The sequence below is a fragment of the Camelina sativa genome, chromosome 3 (assembly GCF_030686135.1).
Source record: "Camelina sativa cultivar CO46 ecotype springtype chromosome 3, ASM3068613v1".
Lineage (NCBI taxonomy): Eukaryota > Viridiplantae > Streptophyta > Magnoliopsida > Brassicales > Brassicaceae > Camelina > Camelina sativa.
The window spans coordinates 5866958-5885160 of NC_141882.1; the positions used below are offsets into that span (position 1 = coordinate 5866958).

Below are 18203 nucleotides of genomic sequence, written 5' to 3' on the forward strand. Positions count from 1 at the left end.
TTTGAAAGTTGAATCTCTCTATTTGTATGTGATATTAACTTCTATCATTCATCATCTGGCCAACTACAAGACGAAAATACCACAATATTTGTTATCAATATGATGGATTTGTTAAATACTGTGTATCAGTGTATGTATAAACGCTGTCGGCACAAGTTTTTAAATTGGAGATCGGTTTTTTTAGTGTTTAAACTTCAGCTCCAAGCACACTATCTTAATTTCTTCGCTGTTTTTCATTTGATTTGATAAAAGAAAAAAAAAAAGTTTTTCATCTGATATTGTGAGTCTATATATGACTCTTCGCATCGCAGGTACATACTTCTGCCCAAATCTGAAGAATATAGTTTTGGTATTCGGCGTCAAATGATATACTGAATTTTTAATCTTCACCAACAACAAAAAACTGATATCCCTCGATCGCTATTAAATACCTTTGCTATACTGAATGATGGCTTGATTAAAAGGGTACGTTATCTACTAAAAATTGTGAACGATATATAGCAAGTATTATTGCCAAAATAGCCATCAAAATTTCAACGATGTGGGCGATCCAGAGACCCACCACTCTTTTGTCCCTTAACAGACGTCAACGACGACCATCACTGGAATTGGAATAAAACAACAAACCAATACCATATAATTTTATTTTTTTTGTTCCATACTGGAACTATATTATAGATTTATCAAAACGTGTTCTAACAAAATAGTAATAAACTATTTTAATATGAATTTAATTGTAACCTGAGTTAGTTAATTATGATTATGAATTAATATATTCATATCTGAAGAATTTGAATATCTTCGTATAATAAAATCTGAGTGACACAAGATAATATCTGACGATAATAGATGTGAATACGACTTTTTCCATAGTAATTATCACTCGAGATTACTGAATGAATCCATCGGCAAAGCTGTCGCATAATTTTAATATAATCCGACATTCATTGGCGTGAGCATGACGTTACCGTACTTATAACATAAAAATTACAAAACTATCCTCATAATAGTCTCTCTACTTGAGGGCATTTTTGTCATTTTCATAAACTATTATGAGAATTGAGAATCAAAACAAGAAGGACACGACGACTTTGTATCATTTATGTACTTTGGCTTCTGATCCCATGTTCTTCACCTTCCTTGTTCCTTCTTCTCTCCTTTTTTTAGATTTTCCTCTCATGTTGTAATATTTTTCATTCTATTTGCGTGTACATATATTCAGCTAGGCAGACACTGCGCCGCCGTTAAGACTATAAAAGATAAAAACTATTGTACAAGAAAACAAAGCTTGTTTTGTGTTGTTGGTTTCTTCGAGACTCTGTTCTTTTGTCTTAAATCATCTGTTTCCATTGTTCCAAGAGAACAGTAGCTTTGTCTCTCCATATTGGGGTCTTATCTGAAATGGGTAATTGCTTAGGTTCATCAGCTAAAGTGGATAGCAACCATAGCTCCCATGCTAATTCCGGTAATTAGTTCATCTCCTACTTATTTTGGTTTCTATGTTAAGTTTCTCGGAGATTTCTTCTTTAATTCTCAAAATGGTTTTTTTAAGAATAGTTTTGCGGGTCAGAGTTAAAATCTTTGTAACTTTTTAAGTTATTTGTTCATCATCTCTGGATCATCATCAAAAAGTCAAACTTTTCGAATTCCTCTGTTTTATTACTTGTGTCTGTCAACGTTTATATCCGTATTAGTGTTCGTATGTTTGATTGATCATTTTTGGGTGTAGCTGCTTCATCCACTAAAGTTTCGAGCAAGACAAGCCGTTCAACGGCACCTTCAGGACTAAGCACAGCTTCTTACAGCACAGATAGTAGTTTAGGACCATTACCAGCACTTAGGACAGAAGGAGAGATACTTTCATCGCCAAACCTAAAAGCTTTTACTTTTAACGAGCTGAAGAACGCAACTAAGAACTTTCGTCCTGATAGTGTACTTGGGGAAGGAGGTTTTGGTTGTGTATTCAAAGGATGGATTGATCAATCAACTCTCACTGCTTCACGACCTGGTTCTGGAATCGTTGTTGCTGTTAAGAAGCTTAAGCCTGAAGGCTTTCAAGGTCATAAAGAGTGGTTGGTAAGTACCGTTTCTTCTCCCTTTTTCTGTTCACCATGATTGATCTGTGTGTGTGGTTGTTTTGCTGACACTGAGATGTTGTTTTGGTTTTTTTTTCTTTCAGACTGAAGTAAACTATCTTGGTCAACTTAGTCACCCTAATCTTGTATTACTAATTGGGTATTGCGCTGAAGGAGAAAACAGGCTTCTTGTATATGAGTTCATGCCCAAAGGAAGCTTGGAGAATCATCTTTTTAGACGTATGTGTTTTCTACAATTCAACAATGTTCTTGAATTCATGGTTGAAGCTTGGCAGTTTCTTAGTTTCATGGTCCTTGCAGGTGGTGCGCAGCCACTTACATGGGCGATAAGGATGAAAGTAGCAGTAGGTGCAGCTAAAGGGCTAACTTTTCTTCATGAAGCGAAGTCACAAGTGATATACAGAGACTTCAAAGCTGCTAACATTCTACTCGACTCTGTAATAAACCCTAGCAAAAAACTCTCTTTCAACAGCTTTTGGGATTCGCTTATGATTCTTAACGGTTAGGAACTGTGTCTTAATGCAGGACTTCAATGCTAAACTTTCGGATTTCGGTTTGGCGAAAGCAGGTCCAACTGGTGATAATACACATGTGTCAACAAAGGTCATGGGTACTCATGGCTATGCAGCTCCTGAATACGTCGCCACAGGTTTGTTCCATATACGCGGCAATAAACTATTGACAAAACCACGAAAATAGGTTTTATCAGTTTCTGTGTGAGAACACTTCACAAGCTTTTTTTCCAAGAATGTTTCAAAGCTTTGACTTACTGATCTTGAAAAGCTTAACCAAATATCTTTGACTTTTAGATTGTTTCGGTTTCATTGACACTTTCTGAAAGCTCATCTTCATCCTCCATATAGGTAGATTGACTGCAAAGAGTGATGTGTACAGCTTCGGGGTTGTACTACTGGAACTAATATCAGGACGACGTGCCATGGACAGTTCAAACGGGGGAAGCGAATATAGTCTTGTGGATTGGGCAACACCGTACCTTGGTGATAAGAGGAAGCTTTTTCGCATAATGGACACGAAACTAGGGGGTCAATATCCACAAAAGGGAGCTTTCACAGCTGCTAATCTCGCGTTGCAATGCTTAAATCCCGATGCAAAGCTCAGGCCGAAAATGTCAGAGGTTTTAGTCACATTAGAACAGCTAGAATCTGTTGCTAAACCTGGAACCAAACACACCCATATGGAATCTCCAAGGTCTCATCATGCCTCTCCTGTGCAGAAATCTCCGGTAAGATATTCTCAGGATCGGCCGCTGCACAACGTAACTCCCAGTGCATCGCCTTTACCTTCTTACAACAAACCTCCTCGGGTAAGATGAAAGCACTGATCGAAGGAATGCTCTTGCTCATAAGTTTGTATGTATAATATATGTAAAATGGAGTGGTTGAGATTTAGGTATATCTGTGTAATTAGAGAGGAGTGAATGAATAGATGTATACAAAGATGAAACTATTTACTCAAACCTTTTTGTGTCTTCAAACATATCAGAGTAAACTGAAGCAACATATATGAAAAGGATGTTATTAACATGAACACTGACCACACTCTAAACTCACCAAACCAAACCAAAAAGCAGAGGAAACACACTAAGTAATTGAATTCGACCATGTAAGATGATGAGATGACACTCTCTTTTGCCTGAGCCTTCACCGTTTCCAGTCACTTCTTGTTGACTTGTCTGATACAATACAGAAAAATGGGTTATGAGGTTAATTATTTAAGTAAAGCTTAAAACTTTTAAAAGAATCGTGTAAATTTGAGTCTTGCTTACGAGTTATGTCCTTGGAAGAAGTAAGAGATTTGTCACCATTCATAGATCCTTTGGCTGAGGCTAGGAGAAGTTTGTGAGCCCTTGGAGACATGGTAGTAGTACTCAGCTGACCATTGGCTGGAGATGACAGTGAATGGCGTCGCACTGACCCATTTATCTCAGTCTTCTCAAGGGAAAACCTCGGAGAGCTTTCTCCTTTGACTCTGGCTTTTGCAGATGCAGTTGGGGCCATGTAGCTAGGGATTTTTCGTCCGCTATGCGTAAGTCCGTGATCTTGATTGTCAATTTTTGCAGGCAGCAATGCTCTTCTTTCAGTAGGTTTTGTGTTATCAGAACAAACATTACTGTTCTCAGAGCTTATCTCAACCTCTGAACATTTGAGGTCATCACCTTTATCATTGGTCTCTGCAGTTTTGGGTTCATCTTCCTCCAGTTTATCCAAAACCGGTGAGTTCTCATCTTGTACAACATCAAGCTCCACCGGAACTGCATCAGTGTTATCTTTCTCCTTTTCAGTCAACACAATATTATCTCCTCCTACAAGAACCTTCCCTTCAGGCTCTATCCGCACAGAATCTGTGATATCTTTTTCCTTTTCAGCAACCTCAATATTACCTCCTTCTTCAAGAACCTTCCCTGAAACCTTTCCTTCAGGCTCTATCTGCACAGTATCTGCAGTATCTTTCTCTATTTCAGCAATCTCAATATTGTCTCCTCCTTCAAGAACCTTCCCTTCAGGCTCTATCTGCACAGAATCTAGAGTACTTTTCTCCGTTTCAGCCAACTCAATATTGTCTCCTCCTTCAAGAACCTTCTCTGAAACTTTCTCTTCATGCTCAATCTGCACAGAATCAGCAGTATCTTTCTTCTTCTTCTCAGCAGATCTAAGGGTGGCTTTCTTTGATCCGTTTGAAAGAGAAGACCTTTTGAGACTAGGACTGGGCTTCTCATCTTTAATTTCCAAAGGAGATACCTCCTTCTTTGAAACGCCTCTACTTTTTCTAGAATGGGGCTTAGCTTTGTTACTCTCAGTTCTCACGGCATCTTTACTAAGCGTGGAAGCCTTCCTCACATTTCGTTTAGGTTTATCACTTTCAGCTGAAGAACGGATGGCACCAGTTCCACTATTTGGACCAGATGGTTTCTTGATACCTCGCTTTGGCCTTGCCTTATCTGCTTCAACCACAGCTTCATAATTTCGCTTCTTTGACTGAGATTTTGGAATCTCAACCCTAGCTACTCGTGAGCCAGATGACCAAACTTGCAATTGTGTCCAGCGTACAAGCCAAACCTTGGCTGAGTTAGGTTCCTCAGGACCATATTGGATCTTCAGAGGCAATGCAGTTGCTGAAGAAGCTAGAAGCTGAAAAATCAGAGAAACAGATAACACACGTTATGTTGCAGGATTGGTAAATGCAGGTTTATCAAGCAGGAGTTATGAAACTTATTATTCCACCAAGCACCTTGAAACATAAGTTAAAAATACCTGATTAACAAAGACGAACTTTGTGGGATTGTCCATCCAACTATACGTGTTCGATTGCAAAGCTTCCGAATCACCGGCTACCTAAAAGAAGAAAGAAAATTACAGCTTAATAAAAAACATGACACGCCTACAAAATCAGCCAACTATGTAAATCAAGGCGTGACAAAGAAATCCTACCATATGTGTTTTCTGAAATACAATCCCATTATCTGAAGATCTAGCTTTCTGGCCACGAACAAGAGCCTGAAACTTCACAATTCCAAATATACACGAATATGTTGCAATGGCTTGTCTTCTGACCAGGTGACCACGGATAAATGCCTGGAGCCTGATGATACCTTTAAGGGTCCGAAATGCTCTACGCGCCTTCAGTAGAAGAACCAAAACATCATTACCAGAATCTTATATGTTTCAAAACTATTCAGGTAGATTTGTCTTTACTACGGCAAAAGAATAAGTACCTGATGAGCTCTGAAAGTAGCTTGAACCTTAATTGCAGCTCGTTCAAGCTCGATTTCTCCCAAGTCATTCCCTGACTCGAGATTATCCTTCGACTCATCGCCATTGTTTGCCACATTTTGAGCAGAAGAAGCCGGAACTGGTTGTGATGAAACCACTGGTGGATCAACCGTTAAGTTTGACAAATCTTCTGTCACCGATACTACCAGCTCTTCTTTCTTAGCAGATCCCTTAGTACATAACGAATAGCACGTTCTTGGTTAGAAGTATCCACATATGTTTAAAGGGAAACAAATAAACTAAAAATTCCCATATTCTTTACCAGTTTCTGGCTTCGGTTCTCTAAACTCGACTTGGGAGACTTCTTCCCGAGAAGCAAAGTCTTGATCCATTTACCAGGAGTCTTTCCCATCCTTAACAGAGCAAGATGGCGTTTGAAAATAGAAAGTTGCTAAACTGAAGAAACCTGCCGAAGAAGAAGTCAAGTCTGTGAATTTTCACAAGCAAAAGAAACATGCTAAATCTCTAAAATTCACATCATCACAAGCAAAGTTACAAGCTAAAAGTCAGTGAATTTCAAGTAAAACAAAGCACCATAGACAAAGAGCATTGAACATGAGGTGGTGTAACATTCAACAAGTTATAATTCCCAAAACCCAAAAGCAAAAACCAGTAAAAAAGATCATCAAGAATATATAAACCCTAAAAACACACAGTAGCTAGCACAGTCCATCAGCTAAAGCCATTGGGTTCAGTGAATCAGTGATATAACATAAAAGTAGAACGAATCCACCGACGCATTAAATAAAGTGAAGAATAAAAGTAGAGATCTTGAAGACAGCAGAGCAAAAATCCTGATGATTCAGATATTAAAATAAAACAAAAATAGAAACAAAAACCTAAAAAATTAGTTGCAGGGAGCTCTGTAAGATTTCCAATTGAGCAAATAACCAAAATAAAAATCAAATCTTTCTAACAAATTCAGAGAGAAATAAATCAGATCTGGGTAGAGAAATCAAAAGGCAAAGACAAAAAAAAAAAAATCTTATTGCAAAATAGTGTTAAAAAAAAAAACGTCAACCTCAGAAGAATTGAATGCAAGCTAAAATGATTGATCAGTACCAAACTCTTTTTTAAAACACAGCTTGTTCTTCGAATGTTGTCCTTAAAAGTCGCCAGAACAAAGATCGATCAATGACCTAAAAAGGCTATAAGAAGCATAGTAGCTCTCTCTCTCTCTCACACAGTGAAGTCTCTCCCAACGGTTCCACTGATAGCGAAAGAAGAAGATGACAGAGAGTTCATTTAATTAATTAATTTATTTTATTAATTAGAACAAAATAAAGGAATGGACGAAATTAATTTCGGTCCAAAAGTGACGTCGTTTTTGGAATGATGTGTTGGCAGCAAAGTCTTAAAACTAGGCCTTTTCTGGGCCCAAATTAAAGGAGTCAAATAACGTTGATTTTACGTAACTGCCCTCACTTTTTTTTATTTGGATCATAACGTTGGATGATGATGATTGATTGCTTTGAAAAGAAAATAAGAATCAACAATTTTAAGGGTGTCATTATCCAAGTGGTTAGTCCGCTAAATCCAAACGTCTTGTACTTTAACAATTTTTTTAAAGTCGTAAACAGCTCTTGATGATATTGTATTGTATTCTAACTATCTAGATAAAATTTCATTTGTCCGTTACAACAACTAAAATTTTACTTTATCACACAACAGACAAACAGATTTAAATGTGATCATATATTGTTTCAAATCCTTTTAGTACAAATGGTTGGTGATACCATTTTTGTATATTTTTAAGTATGTGATTTCGACTCCTAGTTGGAAAAAACGTAAGTGAATGATGACAAAAAAAAAAAAAAAAGAGCTTGATTCTACTAGATATTGAATTCAATTCAGACTTTTTAACAAGTGTAAGTGTTTGGTAAAATATTAAATGTTCTGAATTATATAACAGACATAAGTATATGGATTGACTTAAAATGCATGCATGTGTTTGGGCCTAAAGTGTGAGTTTGATACATATGGATGGGGGTTTGAACTTTAACAAGCCTGTAAGCCCAAAGATAAATAATGCTTAGTAGTAAGTTATTTGAGAAGATATTTTAGAAGAAGAAATGCATGTTGTACACTAATATTAATTGATGTATTGGCAGTGCCGCTTATTACAAAGGCAGATGCATGTGCTGTGCCTGCTAACTAGCATTTTATCTACCCTTGCCTTTTTTTTTTTTTTTTTTTAAGTATACATCTTTCAATCATGACTACTTGGAAACTTTGGCAAAATATGGTTTAATTTTGAGTCTCATCATCAGCTTTTTTTTTTGTATGTTTTCGAGTGCTTCTGATAAAAACCTTAGGGGTTTTGAACTTCAAACTTTTGTGTACACCAAATTTTAACTTCGATGAATATTTGCTGTTTGGTGTTAGCTTATATAACCGAACTTTTTGGTTGCTACAACCAAACTTCTTTTAATTAGGAATCTAAGATCGTAAGTCAGGCCACTTAAAGAAGAACATTAAGAGTTAGATGTATAAAGAATAAAAAGAAGAAAAGGTAATGGACAGTTCATCACACCAAAAAGAAACACGGCGGAACATTTTGTTAGAATCTCTTAACACTTTCTAAAACACACAAAAACAAAACGACACCTCAATTCCTAATTAAACTTACTCACCGACAAATAATTAAACATCTCAATATATAATCAATAATAGTGCGATGATTACAAAATATATTGGTCAAATTAGTTTGCAGTATTATTTTTGTTTGGTTGGTTTGATGATCATGCAAAAAAAAAGTACGATGTAGTATTAAATAATCTATAAGATGATCATATATATTCATATATATGGTGTAAAGATTTGGATAATTAGGACATGTAATTCTTTTACATGAGGTTTGTATAGCCACGGTGACTTTGGTAATGATCGGCGTGATCTGATCAAAACGTCGACCATTACGTTGACCGAGAGGTATTTTAGTTAGCAAGTGAGACTGCTTCAACCCGCGACGTGGAACTTCGTGGTCAACTGTAAAAAAACAAAGCTTGCTCCCTAGTTGACTTTGACTACATAATAGTACTTCATTACAAATTAGTCATTTACACTGGTCGCTAATTTATTAGAAGAAACGCTTCTCCATAAATATTTGTTGATCCTTGATCTGTAAAGATGGAAGAATTTTTAACTTTGGGGAAGAGATCGAGAGAAGTACAACTAGAAACATTTATTCGTCAAACATGTATGTATTGTATAGGTTGGTGCATGTCTATGCATCTATCCAATGAATGCATCGTTATAGTAATAAATATAAAGGTCTGAACATTACAGAGAAATTAGTTATAATAACAAGTTGAAGTAAATATAAATAATAAAATCTAATTGTGGCAATTTTGGATCAAAGAAAGTAGATAAATAGTCCGATATGTCATGTGGATTTTACGTATTTTAAGGATCTCTAATTCATCACTTTCTTCGAAGCAGTAAAACAGTCTGTCAATGTGAAACAATCAACAAAAGATGATGAACACTAAAAAAAATTTGTATTTATTAATGTCTTCTTCTCTCCACTTAAAAACTTGTTTTTCCTTTCTTGCTCTGTCCCAGAACATTGTTTTTATTATACTTTCTTTGCCATTTTCCCGAGAAAATCTGCCTCTGATCTAAAAAAGATCTCAAGAATTTATGTACAAAACACCTCTTTTTTTTTTTTTTTAATACTACCACTAATCAACTCACACTAATAATCTCTCTGTTCCTCTAATCTTTCTTTCTTTCTTTCTTTCTCTGTAATCGTTTCCAGAGAAAATGCATAATTCTTCTAATAGCCAAACCTTTACTTTCACTTTCCTTATCCTTCTTCTTCTTCTGCCATCACTCTCAGAATCACAGCTAACGTCAAGTGAATCAAGAACTCTATTAGAAATCCAAAAGCATTTACAGTATCCACCGGTTCTTCGATCATGGACCAACTTGACCAGTTTCTGCTACCTTCCTCCTTCTCCTTCTTTCAAAATCCTCTGTTTCAACGGTCACGTAACCGAATTAACCGTCACAGGAAACAGAACCGTTAAGCTCCCTGGGAGATTCTCCAGTGACTCGCTCTTCACTGTTGTTACAAAACTCTCAAACTTAAAGACTTTGTCTCTTGTCTCTCTTGGCATCTCTGGTCCTCTCCCTTCGAAAATCATCAGGTTATCTTCGTCTCTTCAATCTCTCAATCTTAGTTCCAATTTCATCACTGGGAAAATTCCTAAAGAGATCTCGTCGTTGAAGAATCTGAGAAGTCTTGTTCTAGCCAATAATCTGTTTAATGGAAGTGTTCCTGATCTCAGAGGATTGTCGAATCTTCAAGAGCTGAATTTAGGCGGTAATAAACTCGGTCCTGAAGTTGTTACTTCACTAGCAAGTAATTTGATCACTGTTTCATTAAGGAACAACTCTTTTGGATCTAAGATTCCAGAACAGATCAAGAAGCTGAATATGCTTCAAAGCCTGGATCTTTCCTCCAACAAGTTCGTTGGTTCAATCCCAAGACTCCTGTTTTCGCTTCCTTCGCTTCAGAATCTAAGTTTGTCACAGAACTTGTTGAGTGGATCACTTCCAAGTTCATCGTTATGCAGCTCCAAGCTTAGAATATTAGATGTTTCTCGGAATCTTCTGACTGGGAAGCTTCCATCTTGCTTATCTTCCAAGAGTTTTCATAACCAGACAGTGCTCTTCACATTTAATTGCTTGTCTGTAAATGGTTCTCCTTCTGCAAAATATCAGCGTCCAGTAACCTTCTGCGAAAACGAAGCAAAGCAAGCAGTGGCTGCTGTGAAGTCTGACACTAAGGATCAAGAAAAGAAAGAAGAAGATACAGGAATAGAACTTGGATTGGTGATTGGCATTGTCATTGGTGTGATCCTCGTTTCAGCGGTTTTGGCTGGCTTGGTTTTGTTTAGGATGAGAAAATCAGGATCAAAGGAAGAGCCATTTGAAGCAAACAATGTCGATAAGGTCTCTGTTTGCAGCACCAACACCAGGTCCACCACATCAAAGACAGTACCAGATGCAAGTAATGCAACGTTATTACTTTGAAATCTTGAATCAAGTTTTCACCACCCATTAACTTAACTAGCTTGAGTATTTCAAATGTAGGACGAGTACCGCAAACAATGAGATCCGCGGTGATTGGTCTATCACCGTACCGAGTTTTCTCTTTGGAGGAACTGGAAGAAGCAACCAACAATTTTGATGCAGCGAATCTCTGTGGAGAACAGGTAAATGAAAATTGTTAATACGACATGATATAAACTTGCTCTGAGTCTATTTAATCAGTATATCTAATTTCTAAACAGCTGTATAAAGGTTGCCTTAGAGAAGGCATAGCAGTGACAGTGAGGTGTATTAAGCTAAAACAGAAGACTTCAACACAAAATTTGGCTCAACAAATGGAAGTTTTATCAAAGCTAAGGCATATGCATTTGGTCAGTGTTCTTGGACACTGTATTGGTACTTATCAAGATCATCATCCATACGCCGGGAGCACCATTTTCATCGTCCAAGAATACATCTCTAACGGGTCTTTGAGGGATTACCTCACCGGTACTACCTGAAAAAGATAATTCGATTTGAAGATATTTGACTTTTGATGGAAAACTAATAGTTTGAATTATTTTTTTGACAGATTGGAGAAAGAAAGAGGTGTTTAAATGGCCTCAGAGAATGTCTACAGCCATTGGAGTAGCTCGAGGAATACAGTTCTTGCACACAGGAGTGGCACCAGGAATATATGGGAACAATTTGGATGTAGAGAATATTTTACTTGATGAAACACTCACTGTAAAACTCAGTAATTATACTATTCCTTTACCATCCAAGGTACAAATATGCAAACCAGAGATAACCAAGACTTAGCTTACTATTATTGATTTTAATCTCATGATATAGAATCATTTGGGGGCTTTACAGGTTGGAGCGGAGAGCCCTAGTAATGAAGATGGAGAGAAAGAAGATGTGTACCAGTTTGGAGTGATACTACTTCAGATCATCACAGGCAAAGTACTAGCGGCTGCATCTTCAGAGTTAGGAAGTTTGAAGCTTCAGCTGGAGAATGGTTTAAGAGACGAACCATCGGTGTTGCGAAGCTTGGCAGATCCGTGTGTGAGAGGAACATATGCATATGAGTCATTGAGAACCACAGTTGAGTTTGCAATTAACTGTCTTTGTGAAGATCAAGGGAAGCGGCCATCGATAGAGGATGTTGTATGGAATCTGCAATACACGATTCAAGTGCAACAAGGATGGACAAGCAGTGGGAACCTCGGGCTTGGTGGTTCGTAATCGTAGATGTAAAAGAAATACTGTATGTAAAATCATCATCACTGAAGGAAGCAAAGAAACGGTTAATAACCATATAACAAGATGAATGTAATTCTCATCGAAAGAGACGAGACTTTTATAACAACTCAAAAAGAAGCAAACATTATATTGGAACTACTAATACTTGTGGTTACCAATCTCATCATGTCAAGCATCAGTTTTTGGGGTAGAAATGGGATTATCGTCACAAAGAAAGCAAAGCAATGAATGAGCAATAGAACGAGAAGACCAAAGCCCTTAAAAACTTTCATAGCACAACAGTTTTGAACTTGAATACAAAGTTGTTTTTCGTACCTAGCAAGAAAAACGTAATACATATATATATACACAAAAGTGAATAATTTAGTTGGTTTGGTACATAGTTGTTTTTTTCAAGGATGTTGGGTTACATAGAACCAGCCATCAAAGCATCGAATCACTTAAAGAGTTTTGGAAACACAAGACATAATTGAAAAGAGAAGGAAGCTGTTGCTGAATGGTGACATTGAGTGAAACAGAGAAAGGAGAGAGAGCTACAAAGCTCACGACTGACTACTACTAGTCAGCAGTCCAGCTTTGCTCAACAACATCACGCACTCTTCTGTTGTACTCACGCTTGCTTTCGCTGTACATCCGAGCAGCTTCCGAGTTTGCAGGAGAATTCGGATTAGGGTCGCAGAGCAAGGACTGCAATAGCAAAGGGAAAAACAGATTAGAAAAGAAGAGAGTAATTCCAATATTTAAGGGCATTGTAAGATATCAGTAGGGCATTTTGAATTTACTTGGATGGAGGTAAGTATAGCAGCAACATCATATATTGGACTCCACTGGTTTTGTAGAATGTCCAAGCAAATACTCCCATCTGCATAAACTGCACAACAGATATAGAAAAAAGAAGGTTAATTGGAGCAAAAAGTTAAACATCAACCAGATGGAGAGAAGAAATGTTGTATCTCTATGACTTACTATTTGGATGGAACATCCGTGAAACAAACCGAACTGTTGGTGGTTTATTTGGATAATCTTCAGAGAACTGCAGTGAGAGTTTGAAAGTACCTGCCAGCATCAAGAAAGAGACATAAGAACACACCACTTTTCACGTTCCCAAAATTTCAAATTGCAACAACATAAACATAACCTTACCTCCATCCCATGGTGTGTCATCAGGCCTGCAAAATTTAGAAACAAACAGAGTCTAAGTAAGTACAGAAACGACAATGTTTTCAGAATATTTATTAACTCAGTATCTAAGATCCTTGTTACATTACCCAAATATGACAGCATTCCAGAGCATAATGTTGTTGTCTTGTGGAGCACCACTAATACCCGCAGGTGGGTCTTGCTGCAACCTCTTGAAATCCCTCATCAACCTCTTCCTTGCTGGAGTCGACATCCTCCTTTAGTCTAAATAAGAAATCAACCCAAATATTCATCATTCTGAGGTCTCAAAAACGTCTATGAATCTTGGAATTACTACTGAACATGGTCAAATAAACTAACTTTTCACATGTTCAGGTATGCTAAAACCTAAAACTGCTAAATATGTACTAGATTCAAATCTCCCAAAGAAGTCCACGACCTACATAAAAGCTAACTAGCCTAGAAACAAACATCAACTGCAAAATATGGGAGAAACTTGTATTAAAGACTAAGACTTGAGCCTAGAAAAACTAACTTTTCACAGGTACAGGTATGCGATGCTAAAACTGCTAAATATGTACTAGATTCGAATCTACCTAAGAAGTCCACGACCTATATAACACCTAACAAGCCTAGAAACAAACATTAAAGACTAAGACTTTAGTCTAGAAAGAGCTTAAGATCGAATCAATTCACCAAAAAATGACAAGAAACAGCTCAAATGAAAGTAAAATCCACGGATCCAGCAAAGAGACAACGAGGATTGAAGATCAGATGAAAAGGGTACCGTGGAAACAGATCTCGCTGTCGGGTAAAAAAGCCGGAGGAGAGGCTAAGATCGCGGCGAGAAGAGGTTTCTTCAAGCAAACATCTGTGTCCGCGGCATTGACCGCCGGTGATCAGAGAAGCTTCCCGATCGAATCAAAGATCGGCGATTTCTCGATTTCACCGTGCGATGAGAGAAATGGAGGTAAGAACTAGAATGTACGCAGTGAAGGGGGGGGGGGGGGGGGGGGGGAATGATCTTCTAGAAACTTGGCTCCTCTGAGTTGGATTTGCTTTGCCCTTTGGACGACCGAGCGAGTGAGTTTCTCCTAACCGGATTTAACCGTTAGGGCGAACTGTACCCATTAACCGGACACTTAAACACAGAGATTAGAGTTAGTTAACCAGAGATTAGAGTTAGTTAACCAGAGATTAGAGTTAGTTAACCAGAGATTAGTGCTTATTGCTCATTGCTTTAAACCCAGAGATTAGAGTTCGTTAAACTCAAGGAAGTCAAGAGTTTACTCTCTATCTATAATGTAAACTTCTTCTTTATTGTTTGTTAATTTCTCGTGGTCTATCCATTTCATTTTAAGTATTAGATTCGAGTTGTCTAACTTCGTAGCTTTTTCATTATTTATATATACATATATTTTTAAGAACAAATTTGATTCCCTTTGTAATAATTGAAAGGAAACAATTCTTCAATTTTGCATGCAAAATCTAACTTCTCAGACAAGGCACTACATAAAGCTCTTTTAAAACCCTTATTAATTATTTGCTTGTTCATGATTAATAGGCGGACAAACCTATATCATGTTTTGAAGATTCGTGCATGTAAATTTATGATTTGATGGAAATCCCTATAAGATCGTCTTGATAATATGGATTTTTGAAAACAAAAGGGAAGTGTTCGAAATATTCTTCACATTTTTACCAAAAAAAAGAACGAAGGAAAAGTGTTAAATTTCTACAAAAAAAAAAAAAAAAAAAAAAAAGAGCTCGGTGAGATACATGGTTTATGTCTGGCTTTTCTTCCCAAGGGCTCCGTGAGATATGTTAGTTCACACACGACGGTTAGTTATTTTTATATAATGACTAAAATAAGATAAACAAAAATTGTATCTTTCGATCCCCACACCGAAGCATTTCAAGTCATCTCTAAAGTTCCCTTTGCCAATTCCAATCCTTCAGAGATCGTCATGTGCAAGTGCAACCTTGACAACCGCTTGTGCGTATCCCTATCCCAGTATACTATGGACTACCATTACCAAGTGATATGGTCGTTCAATTCAAGCAACAATACTTGGGACAAAATTTGTTCCATCGATCTGCATATATGTGAAATGTTCTTTGATGTCTCAACACGATGCGTCCTCCATCCACTAGCATTTTTAGATGGAGAGAACAAGAATAATAAGAAGAAGTTGTTGTTTAGTGATCATGTGTCTCGTCGAGCACTGTTGACATTTGACCCCAAAACCAAGTCAGAGAATCTGGTTTCTGATGCTTTTTGGGAAAAGTCCATCGGATTTTCTGTCTGTTTTTTTTCCGAGTTTGTTCTCTATTCAATAAATTAATTTGCTTATTGTCAATGCATAAATGTGATCTTATTGCTTCTTCAATAGATTAATTTGCTAATTATTTTTCAATGCACAATGTGATCTTATTGCTTCTTCCATCAACTGTGTTATTTTCCTTAGTTTGCTCTCTATTCCATAAATTTGATTATTGTCAATGCGTAATGTGATATTTGTATTGACTTAACTTAACTTGTTGGATAAATGTGATTCTTTAAATTGTAAAGATGACATGAAGAGAACATTATTTTATTTATCCATATTTTTCTAATTATCATACTTTATGATGAGATGCACCCAAAATAAACCATTGCTAACCGGACAAAAACCCAGACCCAAACCAAAGGAGTAGTCGAGTAGAGTGATAGTTACTAAAGAGAGAGGTTTGTGCTTTGCTCGTCTTGCACTCTCGCTTTCTCCAATATCTTTAGACAAACCCTTCAAGCCTCACCTCCAAGCCTGAGCATTTGGATCACTCGGACTCCCAATGCTATGACATTTGCTCTCAAATCAAATAACAGCTAAAATAAAGATATCAATTGACTATTGTTTTGAGGTACAACCGAGAGAGACAACACAAATGCACTTCCACGTTTGGTCAAAAAAGACTGGAAAAACCAAAAAAATACTAGTTTAGTCTCTTCTGCTACCTACGATTCTACGAACAGAGATCAACGCTATCAGCGAACCAAAAAAAAGTAGTATGATCTCTGATATCCCTAAGATTCCTTATCTATTCCATTCATAGTCTCCTCCATAGTTGGGCGAAGCGTTGTTCATCTTGTTTGCGTCTTCTGGTTTGATGGGGTTTGCAAATGCATGCCAGCCTATAAGGTAAGGCAAGACAAACTTGCGATACAGGAGAAATACAAGTTTAGTTAAAGATGTTTATTCACAAGTGCACGCATGTAATGTGAAAACGAGAGATTTTATGATCTTACATTGAAAGCAGAGATGAGAACAGCAAACTCTGCTCTAGTGATTGGTATGTAAATGTTATCATCAACATTCAAAAGCTTGTTTTGTACACCTAATACATAGACGAATCTCCAAAATCGTTAGATACCAAGTTTAAAGACAAGAAACAAAAAGAAGATTTCTATCGACTTACTTAGGTTGAAGAAGTGACCAGAACCATCTGGGAGAGGCTCAACTTTCAACACTTTCCTCACTTTTCCTTCATCACTACATACAACAAACACACCGATCAAAAACAAGCAAATAAGAATGCATCTACTACTATCATTACTGTAATGACGTTTACCTTTTTCCCTTGAATGGATCATGGAAGAATTCACATGATTCTGTCGGGCCTAAGCTAACCAGAGTTCCGATTTCTGTAACAGACAATGAGAACACCTGCAACATTTTGACATGAAGCTTTACCAAATTCATGATAGAGAAAAAGACTGCCTTCATAACATCAAATCCAGTGAGATGGTCTTAACAAAGTTTAAGGAATACAGCTCAATGGATCATCTGAAGAAGTTAAGAGATAAAAAACCAATCACACCTGTTTCTTGCTCCAATCGTATTGTCGAACACCAGCTGAAGGAGCAAACTGGAGCAGTAGAAAACCATCTTTTGACAACTTGAAAGCTCCAGACTACAAAAAAAAAAAAAAAAAAAAAAAGCATTAAATCAGATGGGAAATCAAAAGTCAAAACCATAGTTATACAATTAGAGGCTATTTGATCTTTGGGGGAGAGAGAGACTTACGTCTAAAGCCACAAACTCTGGTGCTCTTGGATCTACTGTTAACGCAGCTTTCCCTTTGTATATCGAATGACCAACATAAAATCTAGCTGGCGATCCTTCAGCTATCAATTCGAAACCAAAGAACACAAGTAAACATCAACTACTGAGGAGTTTCACACACGAGCTCCATCTCTAGATATAGAAAAGACTTCTCTTTTTTGGATTCCAAGCTTCCAAGCTTACAAATTTCTCATAACTAAGAGTACCCTTTTGGATTCAAGCTTCCGATTTCCAAATTAAACAAAGCTAAAACCCTAAAGTAACCAAAATTGAGATGACTCACCGTTTTGTGAGGAGTATGAAAGCGAAGAAGAAGAAGAAGAAGAAGAGTCACCGAACCTCTGCTTCTCGAAGTAATCCGTCTGACGGGACTTAACCGAGAGCTCCACCGTCTTCGTCGTCGGTTTCAAGGCGACCCCATGCCGTTTCACTCCAACACCGCCGGCAACGAGTACTGAAGACGAAGAGAGAAAGCGAAGATTGGAGCTGGCCGCCGTTGGAGGAGAAGATAAGAGCTGCGACATCGCTTTTTGTTTGTGTTCCTCTCTCTCAGTGTAGTGTCTTCTCTGCGAATTACGAAGAAGACAAAAGGTGCTTCCTTTAACACACTCTCTGTGAGACGACGACGAGACAAAGAAAAGTTATTAACTTTTCGTTAATTTGTTTTCTACTCTTAAGTTCTTAAAAATTACAAATAGGCCCCCAAAAGTTATAAATGTAAAGTTTCCTTTTTTATTTTCTGATTCGACCAGGAGTTTTTCGTATAAATA

The 18203-nt window shown here is 37.2% G+C and overlaps 5 protein-coding genes across 9 annotated transcripts; 2 read left to right on the forward strand and 3 right to left on the reverse strand.

Moving 5' to 3' along the window:
- The first annotated feature begins 1049 nt into the window (after nucleotides 1-1049).
- Nucleotides 1050-3573, forward strand: LOC104773154 (putative serine/threonine-protein kinase PBL2). The gene is made up of 6 exons (XM_087508466.1): nucleotides 1050-1465; nucleotides 1730-2076; nucleotides 2180-2315; nucleotides 2397-2533; nucleotides 2622-2745; nucleotides 2960-3573. The coding sequence occupies exons 1-6, from the start codon at nucleotides 1402-1404 to the stop codon at nucleotides 3427-3429; spliced, it is 1278 nt and encodes a 425-aa protein (XP_087364592.1). The 5' UTR covers nucleotides 1050-1401; the 3' UTR covers nucleotides 3430-3573.
- LOC104773131 (protein IQ-DOMAIN 28) lies at nucleotides 3544-7159 on the reverse strand. Of its 4 annotated transcripts, none has more exons than XM_010497682.3 (7): nucleotides 6950-7159; nucleotides 6150-6293; nucleotides 5830-6057; nucleotides 5546-5734; nucleotides 5369-5449; nucleotides 3883-5245; nucleotides 3544-3789 (listed from the first exon to the last, which is right to left on the reverse strand). In XM_010497682.3, the coding sequence occupies exons 2-7, from the start codon at nucleotides 6237-6239 to the stop codon at nucleotides 3758-3760; spliced, it is 1983 nt and encodes a 660-aa protein (XP_010495984.2). In that variant the 5' UTR covers nucleotides 6240-6293; nucleotides 6950-7159; the 3' UTR covers nucleotides 3544-3757. The 4 variants fall into 4 exon arrangements, with proteins under 4 accessions (XP_010495984.2, XP_010495995.2, XP_010496004.2 ...); XM_010497693.3 differs by having other exon boundaries at nucleotides 6909-7152; XM_010497702.3 differs by lacking the exon at nucleotides 6950-7159 and adding an exon at nucleotides 6727-6931.
- A 2128-nt stretch (nucleotides 7160-9287) lies between these two features.
- On the forward strand, nucleotides 9288-12332 carry LOC104773161 (putative LRR receptor-like serine/threonine-protein kinase At1g14390). 2 transcript variants are annotated; one of them, XM_010497744.3, is made up of 5 exons: nucleotides 9288-10904; nucleotides 10988-11109; nucleotides 11188-11434; nucleotides 11517-11710; nucleotides 11801-12332. In XM_010497744.3, the coding sequence occupies exons 1-5, from the start codon at nucleotides 9653-9655 to the stop codon at nucleotides 12170-12172; spliced, it is 2187 nt and encodes a 728-aa protein (XP_010496046.2). In that variant the 5' UTR covers nucleotides 9288-9652; the 3' UTR covers nucleotides 12173-12332. The 2 variants fall into 2 exon arrangements, 1 of the variants encoding a protein (XP_010496046.2); XR_015595227.1 differs by having other exon boundaries at nucleotides 9426-10904; nucleotides 11198-11434.
- A 178-nt stretch (nucleotides 12333-12510) lies between these two features.
- On the reverse strand, nucleotides 12511-14659 carry LOC104773170 (ubiquitin-conjugating enzyme E2 1). Its single transcript, XM_010497752.2, has 6 exons — nucleotides 14118-14659; nucleotides 13459-13594; nucleotides 13334-13359; nucleotides 13157-13246; nucleotides 12973-13061; nucleotides 12511-12877 (listed from the first exon to the last, which is right to left on the reverse strand). Exons 2-6 carry the CDS (start codon nucleotides 13581-13583, stop codon nucleotides 12749-12751), a joined length of 459 nt encoding a protein of 152 aa, XP_010496054.1. The 5' UTR covers nucleotides 13584-13594; nucleotides 14118-14659; the 3' UTR covers nucleotides 12511-12748.
- Nucleotides 14660-16190: 1531 nt separating this feature from the next.
- On the reverse strand, nucleotides 16191-18072 carry LOC104773176 (single-stranded DNA-binding protein WHY1, chloroplastic). The gene is made up of 7 exons (XM_010497756.3): nucleotides 17717-18072; nucleotides 17395-17495; nucleotides 17189-17281; nucleotides 16940-17034; nucleotides 16787-16860; nucleotides 16617-16705; nucleotides 16191-16524 (listed from the first exon to the last, which is right to left on the reverse strand). Exons 1-7 carry the CDS (start codon nucleotides 17955-17957, stop codon nucleotides 16405-16407), a joined length of 813 nt encoding a protein of 270 aa, XP_010496058.2. The 5' UTR covers nucleotides 17958-18072; the 3' UTR covers nucleotides 16191-16404.
- Nucleotides 18073-18203: the final 131 nt, after the last annotated feature.